Here is an 11,658-nt window from a genome sequence, read left to right as displayed (position 1 = left end):
GGAGTCACATTTCACATTTGAAATGTTGAACCCTAATTCAGCCTCAAGGTCCATAAAATCATCTGCCCCAAACTAAAGTAGCTAACACGAATACAATGTTGTTGTTTGATTTGTGGAAAATCCACCTTAAAAAAACGAAAGGACTTAAAAAATTGCAACTGGCAAAAGTTTTTGGCAATGTGGATTCATTTATTTGCTTTGGCTATTTTTGTTGTTGCCAAGGACCTGGGCATCGGTAACCGACAAATAAATACATTGTATTGGTTGTGAAAAAACATTCCAAATGATTTCTTCCTGACACACGCATCATTATTTTTTCTCATTCTCACTGTGCTATAGAAGGAACTTCTTTTGCCTGTGACGGTGGAGGGAGTGGTGGAGGGCACTTTGGCGCTTTGAGTCCAGACTTTTTCAGAGGAGGCTTTTTGAAGTTGGCCGTCTGAGCTCGGGGTGCGGGCGTTGGCGGGGTCCCAGTGTCCGCGGCTGCCGGGGCTGTGGTGGGCGCTGGAGGAGCCGTGAGCTTGGGAGGAGCCGTGGGCTTGGGAGGTCCTGTGGGCTTGGGAGGTCCCGGGGCACTGGGTTTGGCGAACTGAACCGTCACATGCTCGCCTGCTTTGTTTGGGATAAAGGATCTTTTTGCTGTATGAAAGAAGACGGTACAGAATAAATGGGTGCCACATAAGAGCCGATCAGGTGGTGTTGCAAGACAGTCACCTACTATACATACAGTATTATCTGTACCTGAAAATAAAAATGGCAAAATAGTATTTTCAAAAAGCAGCAATTCATCTTTCTTCCACTGTCCACTACCATGTGCCTCTTATGGTGAAAATGTAATTCTCCATTCAATGTGCTCTGCCCTGTCCCTGTTAAATACATCAACAAATACATGAGAAATAAAAGTAAAAAGTGGAGAGAGAGAAAAAAAACAACTACTTCCCTGTATGGTCTGGTATGACCAGTAGCAAACGTTAGCTAATGTTCCAAAGATGTTATTATATTGTTGTTGCTGTGACTCATTTTCATTTTTCATGTCATTATTTTAGCATGATTGTGGCCAAAGTGGCAGCTGTTTACATTGTTTCACTTTAGCTGTATTTCGAAGAGAAATGTCCCCAATCTTTCGTGAGTTAATATTTGAGGATAATGGTCTCAGTATAACATATATATTATATGTATATTATATAGGAAGAAATCAGATTTTGTTTGTCTGGATATGGCTTTTTTCTTTTCAGATGATTTTCGTTGTTCAGACTACCAAAATCTGACTTGTCTGACTGCTGGCTGCTAAATAGTGTTGAGTTTAAATGTGACTTATTTGAAAACTGATAGTTTTGTTAAAAAGTGCTTTTTTTAACAAGATATCAGGTAACATCAAAGTTAAAGTAAGGTATTGTCTCAGTTTTGTGGGCAGACATATTAGGATTAAAAGACTTGTAAGGGAAAGTATGTCAACCCCACCAATGACGCATGACCCGAGAGGTTGATATTTTGGTCAGTGGTGCGACTCTTCCTGTTTCCTGTGTACTTCCCGGTTGCTACAACGAGTGGTAATTTATTTTCTCTCTGTCGACTGGCACTAACAAGCCACGACTGTGACGGAGAGGAAAAGGATTGAAGTGAAGAATCTGTACACAATAGAAAGAGATATAAATAATGAGGCCCTGCTTGTGCCCTCAGCCCTAAAACAATAATGGATGAAGGGACTGCTGCAGCTGTAGGAAAGTAAGTGTGGGCCACTTAATGGAGCAGTTGCATCATGGAATATGTAGGATCCAGTGTTTTGGGAAGTTTACCTGTCCTAGGGACTAGAAGTCAAGACAATTGGGCTCCCCTGCATCAAGTTTGACCTTCCTTTATTGTTAATCAATGTAATGAAAGTAAAATGCGAAGTTGCTACTGAAAACAAAAACAGGTGTGAACACACCCAAAGTTGCTGTGGTTATGATTTGGTTTCCTACAGTATTGCTTTCACATGACGCAAATATAGTTTGAACCACAGCGAATATCTTTCAGATTGGAAAATACACTGTTCCCAACTTCATCTGTTTCACTATACCTTTAGTCAGCCGTGCGGCTCAGTTGACTTTGACTTACGTTTGTACGGGGAGGTGATCTTCATGAATGCTCTGGGCGATTCTGGAGGTGCCTCCGAAATTGACTCCAGCTGGCCTTGGTCCGAGCACTGCTTCTGGGTGGGACTCCTGGTCTGACCTGGGTTTGGCGCTGATCCTGTGGTTCTGGGAGGCTGGGACGGGCTCTGGTTCACTATTGAGTTGCAGGCAGCAGACGTATTGGAGGCCAGCCGAGGGCTGGGAGTGAGGGACGATAAGCTGCCGGATGTTGTGCTTTTATGGGCCAGCGCTGGTGGCTCAGCTGCAGGGCTGGCCCACGTGGTGGTGCCACTGCGACTCACAGAGCCAGATTTCACCAGGAAGAAGCCGCCACTGTCCTGAGAGGCTGTGCTGATGGACAAAATAGACAATGGTTCATGTTTTCTGTAAAAAAAAACAACTACTACTGTACAATGAGCCCAAACTGTTGCCATTTGGAGTGACTATTACATAAACTATTACATGTCACAATATAGGGTAACACGTTTGTCATTATTGTCATTCCATTGATCATTTGAGACTTATAAGTGAGTACAGGTAATGAATTCTTACAGGGTACCTGTTTGTCTTGGAGAGAGGGAGGTGATGAGAGGAGCAGGAGGAGGCTGTTGAGGAAGATGAGACTGTTCTACTCAGTTTTTCTTTGTCCAAGAGCTGGTCAACAGGAGCAGGAAGGGTCACGTCCAGGACCTGAGGTAGGTCCGGGATCTCAAAGGATACAGCTGAGCAAAAGACCAAAATAATAGAAAATAACTGAAAATGTAAGATTGATAGTAAATTTATTATTGCTAAATCAAATAGACAGTATTTCCTAGTATATTTGGAGAAAATGCTTGCTGAGATGTGAGGATGCAGTGTCCACATTTATCACAGTTTCTAGAGTTAAACTTTGATCTGGTGTACATGCAATAGTTGAAAAAACCATAAAGGGGTTTACATAAGTAAAGTTCAGAGTGGGAGCAGTGACACACTGGGGTGTCTTTAGGACAGGCCAAAGATTGATTTTCATATCCATCCTGATATTGTACATTATGATTACATATACAATTACTGCTTCTTATTTTTTTTCTAATGCAAAACAAAAGAAAGAAAGCAATAAAAATAAATATCACCTAATTAAAAATCCTGTTAAACATGCAATCATATTGTCTGTAGTCATAGACCAGCAGGTTTTCCCAATGCACTGCAGTCAGAGTGATAAAAGTGATAAAAATTTGGGAACCATTTTTAATTAGATAATCTTGTTGAACTATTGTTCTTGTTGTATTGTTTTTTCAACCCCATCTGGATTTTCCAACAGGTCAAACTGGGCAACAGTTCAGATGCCCAGAACCTGAGGTCTAAAACCTCCAGGTTGGTGGTTAACTTCCAAAAAATACAACACAGAACTAAATGACAGGGACATTCGGGTGGCAACTACATTAATGCATCATGTTGAGGTCCTGGCTCAGATAAAATCTCATTTGGCATTTCAGTTTACATTGTGACTTTTGTGGTGCAGATTCATAAATACATTTGACCATTACTAATTAATTACAAATCCATACACAATGCACACAGAGTAAGTGCAACAATGATGTTGCTGTATTGGGGCAATGTAGCTCATCATCACTGAGCGAAATGATCAATAAATAAAAAATACTACAAAACATATCCAAGTGAAAGTAAACCAGAGCCATCCTGACTGAACGTTGATATCACATCGTACCTTCGGGGAAGAGGCTGGAGCTGTACTGAATCAGAGGCTCCATGACCGTGACCACCTGGACCGAAGAAGCTGACGCCATGTCAAACAAAGCAGCTTCCCTAAAGAGGCCGAGAGATGCAGAGGAAATGCAAGACTGTAGAATATGACACAAAATATTTTTCATAGACAAAGTGAACCGGGCTGTCACTAAAGTTGAAACTCAAGTTGCTGACAATGGTCAACTTCGGGAAATCTCTGCCGCCAAAAAGGTCTCATCTTTTGGGAACTCTTCATGTGACCAGCATACAATAAGTATGTATGTCACTGATGCTCAGATAATAGACAAAAAAATTTATGTCAGGCATGTGAACATGAATGGATGGAGTATGGTAACAATTCACACGGTGTGGAGACAGAAAGATGAGCTCTTTCACGCGTACCCTTCGGCCCGAGGCTTGAGCAGGTTGGGCCCCAGGACGATGGCGATGTTACTGGGCGTCATCTTGTTCACGGCTTGCTGCTCAGACAACAGAGACAAGAACTGGACTAGGTACCTGACGGGGAGTAAGAGGAAAACACACTGGGTGAGTAGACTGGGTGACGGAAGGACACATGGGAAGAACAGGGAGGATTACTCAGCTTGGAGTAAAGACGTTTTGTGCACTGACTGGATGATGAAACTGAGATTCCCAAATGTGGTTAAAACACCGAACAAGACAAAGAGTAGCCAGCCACGTGAGCAGCTCGATGAGGCTGTACTTAGAGTATTAGCCACATAACTGCTAATATTTGCTGATTACAGAAGCACTATACACCTTCAATACACGTACAACTAATAATAGCGCTAAAGGAAAAGTCAGGGCATCACCAAAGTCAGTTGGATTAAATTCTGGTTAAAGATGTGCTGGATCGACATCCACAGGGCCGTGTCACTAATGTGACTGAAATGCATACCACTCAACTTCAAGGACGTCATTCTTACAGAACAGAGAGAGACACTTGATCGTGTGAGTCTGGATTTTAAAAAAATACAGTGGGTACAAACCTGAGGTTGTCATAGTTTTCAGGTGGCAACTTCTTCAGCAGCAGTCTGAACTGCTCCAGCTTCTCCGTCAAGTCTTTTTCTCTGTGAAGACACACACCTGAACTCAGGACACAAGACCAGGAACCACAGAGAAATGGGAAATATTTAAGAATGAATAGCGATATTATACACACCCCGCTGCTTTGAACCAGTCATTGTAGAGTTCAAAGGTCATTAGAGGCTCGGGCAGTTCTCGAAGGTAACACTTCAAGGCTCCTGTCAACGAATTCAGAGAGAAACGTCTACAGTCACAACAGTTGGAGGTAATGTGTACTGAGTTGTTGCCCAATTTTTTGACAGTAGAAATAGACAACTTATTGGCCTAAACTAGTCATTATAATGTTAAAACTGATTTCACAGTGTAATGATGATAGAAAAATGACACCTTCCTTCTATAGAAGTCTATGAGAAAATCAATCTACTTCTCACTTGATTTATATCGTCAGTAAACATCTGAGCAATGTATGGTCTCAATCGCTCGGTTCAAGTCTTGTTCAATAGTGCATGATGTTTATTTTGTAAATAGTGGTTTTATTAATAGTAAAATAGACGACATTGCAGCGTGGATACAGCGTGATTGGCACGCAGTAAAAAACGTGACAGAAGGCCAAAAAGAAGTGGACACATCTTTACCGGCCACAGCGTGAGGGTCCATGGTAAACTCGCTGTGGTCCACGTTTCCTTGGTCCAGACAAGTCTTCAGCCTCTTCACCACTGAGGCCGCCGCTGCCAGACGAAACAGACCCTTGAGGGGCAAAGGGGGGGGGGGGGGGGATTGAGAGGAGGAGTGATTAAGTGGGAGAGTTGGAGACGGCAGTAAGGCTGAAGTGAACAACAGCCGATGAGTTTGAGTAATTTCCAGGTCTAGCCCAAGCTTTAGTCATTGCCTGGGTACAGAGGGCTGAGATGGAAACTGGAGCAGTGCAGTACAAAGCCCATTAACATTATGCAAAATATCACAGTTTTCCTGTAAAATATACTGATTGTTTGAGAGATGCTAAAACATATCAGACAAATGGAATTAATAACTGATAACACCAGAACAAACAGACATGAATGTAATCTGCAGACATGGACTCTGTACGACAAAGACGTATGCTGGGACGTTGCGTAGGAGCTTTGTAAGGAAGTAAGACAAGAGGAGAGAATTTATATGAATATCATCACTGTGAACCCAGATTTCCTCATCCATCCCACCAGTCCTACCTCCTCGCCCATGCCTGTTCTCAGCAGCATGTGGATACACTCCTGGATGGGTGCAGCGATCTCTCTGTTGCTTTGAGACAGATGAGACAGCAGGGGCTCCCCGTAGACCTTCTGATAGGAGAGCCTCAGCGCTGGCCCTGCGCAATCAGATGAGAACGCACAGAGGAAATGGGAACATGTAGAAATACTGCAGTGACGGCGCAGGAACTATATGAGCAGATGGGCACGGACAAAGTTCACCTTTTTGGCTGTGATTCTCCTTGAGCTCGTTAATGTTTCTGTCCAGGAACTCATGGGAATTTTTGTGGTATTCCGCTTGCAGTTCGAGAAGCTTTAACAAGTGAGGTGATGGGTACAGAAAGCAGTCTGAGTTTAGGTAAAAACTTTCTGCACAACTTGCAATCAAATTTGATCAAGTTTGCACACTTCTGAATTTATCAAAACAAAAAACTAAAAAACAAGATCAAGCCATCACAACTGCAGCTCACACGAATGAAGTAGTTAGCGTAGTCGTCTTCTTTAGTCGCAAAGTGGTAGAGATCTGCAGAGTACTGGTCCTACAGAGACAGAAAAGTGGAGCGGTCAGGATCAAGACTAAACCACTAACCTCACAGAGGTGGTGGAGGTTCAGTGCCTTGCTCAAGGACACCATGTACTCTTACCTTGATGCTCTCCAACTTCCTCCAAGCTTCTTCCAATTCCTCCCGAAGCCCTTCCTGCTTTGCCTGGGGACCAGTACTCGCCTGGCTCCTGGCAACACACACACGCGCACACACACACACACACACACACACACACACACACACACACACACACACACACACACACACACACACACACACACACACACACACACACACACACACACACACACACACACACACACACACACACACACACACACACACACACACGTAATTACCTACGTAGTGCATGGATACCACACATGTAGTCCTGTCGGAGGCCGCACTACTCACTTGACTCTTGCGTTGTTCCAGTCTGTAGTGAGCTTTGCAAACTGTTTCTTGTTCTTGAGAATCTCTGGCAAATCATCCTTGAAGAGAAGTTTATATATAAAAAGTGGATACAAAACACATGTAAAAAGTTCTGTGAAAAAACGTTTTGAATATTTTTTTTACGGGCTATTGAACTTCAATGGTGACTAAGCTTGTGTGTGTATTTCGATGAAACATGGACAGGAGAGACCAATGAACTTAAAACACTTGGAAACTAACATGCTGGGGACGTAAACAATAACCTCAACACCTGACGTAGAACAAATACTTTTCTCAAGTCGATATTGTTTATATATATATTTAGAAGCAGGTCAGGTGATGCAGGGTAACGGTGGTTTCTCCTCCGAACGAAGGGCAGTCTCACCTCGCTGAGCTTGTGGAGCGGCTCCAGGACTTCGCTCTCCAGTTTCATCTCAAAGTCGGCCAGCAGGTTGGCCAGCATCTTCTCCATGAAACAGCACATCTCCAAGACCCTCCTGCAACACGCACACACGACTGGATGTTAGAGCTTAGACTAGGAATAACTTCTACATAAAAAATCTAGAGAAAAATACGTGTTGCAAAGGAACCATCAAACACCAACACAGATCTGAAAACTAAATATTCTGGTCTAGCATGGATATTCCTCAGGTCTATAAAACAACTGACACATCGTTTCATAAAGCAGGTGACATGAACTTAATGGCAACTCATCGCGCCACTCTATTAGAGCCTCTATAACTGTAGGATCTACAGTGCACAGTGTGCGGGATCCTCGTTCTCTTTCATCAAGAACTGAAAATCATAAAAATCCTCTTTCAAGTCAACTTTATTGTCAATTCCTGCAGTATTGTTCCAGACATAGAGGAATTGAAAAGCCGTTTTTCTCGGACCCACGGTGCAATAGTACAAAACAAAAAAACAAAACAGAAAATAAGATAGGTAATATATAAAATAAATAAATTCTAAATAGTGCAAACATAAGAGTAAGGCAAAACCACAGAGGGAAGAAAAGCTAAAAAAATTGAAAATATGCAATAGGGGGTGTCAGAGTCCAGGGTTCTTGGGGGCAGAGGGGAGGATGTTGGGCTTCCTGACAGCCTGGTGAATAAAACTATTTGCCAGTCTGGTGGAACAGGCTCGGAGACTCTTTCTCCCAGATGGCAGGAGGCTGAAGAGGCTGTGTGACGGGTGGCTAGGGTCACCCACAATGCTGGTTGCTTTGCGGGTGAGGCGGGTTTCATACGTTCTCTTTGCTGTAATCAGGATGGTTTCACATGACAGCAGTCAACAGTGTTCCAAAGTTCAACTAGAGAGCATGGATGGGCGGATGGGTGGAAAAAAAGAAGATCAAACCTGTCACCTGATAGACGACTCTGCATCAAAGTCTTTGAGGCTCTCTGCCATGCTGACTGAGAGCAGCATCAGAGGGAGCTTTTTCTGTGGAGAGAGGAGCGGATGCAACACCTGTCAGCAACCAATCAAACGTTTCCACTGGTGATGTGGATACACTGTAGTAATCTTTATATCTGAGTACCATTCGCCTTTCAGCCTCCAGGCCCGGCTGACTCTGCATGCAGCCCTGCAGCTTCTTGTGGAGGACCTGAGCCGCCTTTTTGGCCGGTTCCACCCGCTGCTCCACCTTCGTTCATTCAGCCAGACACACACATGAAGACGTCAACTAATAGTACCACGCGACATACGGCTAATGCTCCAAATATGACTCTATTGTTATCAATATGTTACTAGTATAATAGTATAAATTGTCAGGATGAGATTCTTTTTCTCACCATGACCAGGTCCTCGTGTAGAAGTTCAGTGGCATCTTGCGACCTGGGGACGTGTACATAGTGTTGGTTAGTGAATGTAAACATGAAAAAAGTCCCAAAACATTTGGTGAGTAATTGCTCAACAACGGTTTTAACATTCAAGTGTGGGTTTATTGTGAATTTGGTGAAATCTGATGTCATTTCTTTTGTTAATCTGAACAATCTGGCCCTTTTTTCTTATAACAAAATCCACCTTCCTGCCCCTCTGACACTCACTAACTAACTAGTATCTTGTTTTTTTAAATCCTTTAGAAAAATAATAGCAAGGTGTAAAAGGTGATAGGTGGTTTATATGCTGGACGGTTTTTTCCAACTGTTTCAAGTCTTTATGCAAAAATGAGCTGAGTAGATGTTGGTGGTAACTTGTTACATGATGCCATTTTTGAAATGATCATCAAATACAAATTTGTTTCTGTTGGCTGACAGTGGTGAAGTTAACGGATATTTTAAGGCCCGGTTGACAGACGAGACGTGGCCAACAACCAAAGAACTGTGTGAGCTGTCGCTGTGGTTTTACTTCAGTACCAGCTCTATAAGAGGAAGCCACAACCCTCACGGACGTCGACCATGACATGTAGTCGTTTGAAAAGGAAGGAAGGAGATCTGAAACACGATGAATTCCTCTGCAGCTCTGACAACAACTTCAAGCTAGTGACCCACGAGAAGGGAGCTCAAACCCAGGTCACAAAGACCTTATTATGGATAGAATGAGTTCCCTCCCTCACCACAGTGACATTTACAATCCATCTACACAGCATCAATCAGAATCAATATACTGTACTCCTCCAAACAACCTCAACACTGACGCCCACCATGTGTTTGTGCATGTGCTACCGTGCATTATTTTCTTACACCTACGTCTTTACCTCATCAAAGGTCACAAAAGGCTGCAACAAAAGTAAGAACTGTGGGTGAAGTGAAGCTGGCAGTCGGAGCCCACGGCGCTGTGCTGCAGATGCAGGCTGCGCAGGTTTATTATTAAACCAGAGTGTGTCAGAGATGGAGGCTGCTTGGCCTATTAACACACACACACACACACACACACACACATTTGTACCAAGAAAACCAGACAAGATGTAGATGTGTGATCTGGTCGCCCACTGAGCTGCAATTGTCAGCCACTGACATTGTTTCCTGTCAACCGTTCACCAGCATGAACCACAACCACCTCGAGTCACAGCGTGTCCACTCAGATGTGCGGATGAGACTGAGGTTTCCCTCTAAACATCCAAGCGGAATGAGGAACCGCCAACTGTGGCATTCCTGCTCTACACACTCTTCAACAGTGCATTTGTAACAATGAAAGCGAGAACATGGGAAACCAAAGCAGAATAGGACATTTCCACAAAGCAGAATTGCACCAAAAACAAAAGCCTCTGCAGTGTGCTGGAGCAGGTGATTGACGCCTCTCGATTCAGATTGGATGGAAATAGGTGAAAGAGGCATCAAGATTTTGACTGACACGTGACCCTGATGAAAACCTTCTGATGTAGATACACAGCACCGTGGTCGAAAGCAAGTCTCGAGTCAGACAACTGTGGCAGGCAAATGTAAGAGGAGTCACAAAGGCAGTTAGACCAACTACAAAGACAGTTTTACAGCAAAGTCTATGGAGAGTTTGATAACATTAGCCACAGTTAACTACTGGTACCAGACTAAATAAGATCACCTCTACACAGACACACTTTAAGGCACTTATAAGCAACTACGGTCGCAACAATTTAACTGTGTAAATCAACAGAATACCTGATACCAAATCACACCCTGGTCTGGTTCAAAGATGTGTGAGACTCAATGAAACATATTTTCCAAAAATGCGAGGAGAGGTGTCACTTACTTTGGCGCCGAGCTGAGCTGCTTCAGGATGCTCAGAGACTGCCGGAGCATGCCTGCGGCGGGGCCCCGACCAGCTTTTTCTACCCGACCGCCCGAGTCCCGCTCAGCCCTTGCAATCGTCTCCTGCTCCAAACACTTCCACCGCGCCGGGTCCAGATGTGTTACTTCATCAGGACAAGGAAAAGGTACGGGCCGCCTGTCCTCTGCCTCCGTGGGCTGACGTTTCTTGTCGTGTGAGTGTTTACGAGTGCGTGTGTTCGGCCGTCAGCTTTCGTTCTCGTTTCAGGAGTGGGCCTCTTAAGTAACATCGAACGCAAGTCAGTGAATGAGGAAGTGGCAGAGATGAAGCTTGTGAGGTGGGGGAAGAGATTTTTTTTCTTTCAGGTTTGACTGTCTGAATGTTTTGACAGTTAACAGTCTGTACAGAAACTCCACTACTACATGTATTCACAGATGAGTAGGGGATGTGGTGTTAACTATGCGATTGTACAAGGAATAATAATGTTATTTTTATTTTGTTTTCCAGAGGAAAAAATGTACAATTACCTGAATCTCAATGCGATATACCTCTGGATAATATTCTCAGATCAACGTCTCATTAAATGTCTTAGTTTATGAAGTGCTGTACCCCTGCTTGTAATTGGAGCTGTTTTTCCCTCACGAAATATGGTCCTTGCAGGTTGTGGTAAGTTTGTACTTCTGTAAATGATAACTGTGTGTTACAGAAGTGAAAGGACATGAAAAGACCAAAAGAGGAAACTGTCAGTGCTGCTGGATGCAATTGTATTTTTAAATTTAAATGTGCCATTTAATAATCTGTTTTTTTTATTATTATACATTTATATTCTGTACTTTAAGGTGGCTGATTCTTGTCACATATTATCAGCTTTGAGTTTTTTGAGTGCAA

At 43.3% G+C, this 11,658-nt stretch overlaps 1 protein-coding gene across 1 annotated transcript; it reads right to left on the bottom strand.

Annotated features, from left to right (window-relative positions):
• Positions 1-168: 168 nt before the first annotated feature.
• sh3bp1 (SH3-domain binding protein 1) lies at positions 169-11,079 on the bottom strand. Its single transcript, XM_035611710.2, has 18 exons — positions 10,753-11,079; positions 8,877-8,919; positions 8,624-8,728; positions 8,450-8,526; positions 7,472-7,583; positions 7,069-7,145; positions 6,754-6,841; positions 6,580-6,648; positions 6,332-6,422; positions 6,092-6,228; positions 5,519-5,630; positions 5,020-5,101; positions 4,847-4,927; positions 4,242-4,355; positions 3,823-3,920; positions 2,674-2,836; positions 2,098-2,465; positions 169-639 (listed from the first exon to the last, which is right to left on the bottom strand). Exons 1-18 carry the CDS (start codon positions 10,800-10,802, stop codon positions 326-328), a joined length of 2,181 nt encoding a protein of 726 aa, XP_035467603.1. The 5' UTR covers positions 10,803-11,079; the 3' UTR covers positions 169-325.
• Between the last annotated feature and the right edge of the window lie 579 nt (positions 11,080-11,658).

This window comes from Scophthalmus maximus, chromosome 16 (genome assembly GCF_022379125.1).
Source record: "Scophthalmus maximus strain ysfricsl-2021 chromosome 16, ASM2237912v1, whole genome shotgun sequence".
NCBI lineage: Eukaryota > Metazoa > Chordata > Actinopteri > Pleuronectiformes > Scophthalmidae > Scophthalmus > Scophthalmus maximus.
Note: the sequence above shows the minus strand (reverse complement) of the source record. Positions and strands in the feature narration are given on the sequence as shown.

Excerpts from the sequence above, each read along its gene's own strand:
- sh3bp1 (XM_035611710.2), bottom strand. The coding sequence starts at position 10,802 with ATGCTCCGGCAGTCTCTGAGCATCCTGAAGCAGCTCAGCTCGGCGCCA. Across the intron at positions 4,928-5,019 it reads GACTGGTTCAAAGCAGCGGG|AGAAAAAGACTTGACGGAGA; the intron begins GTGTGTATAATA and ends GTGTCTTCACAG. Across the intron at positions 2,466-2,673 it reads CCTCTCTCCAAGACAAACAG|CACAGCCTCTCAGGACAGTG; the intron begins GTACCCTGTAAG and ends TTTGTCCATCAG.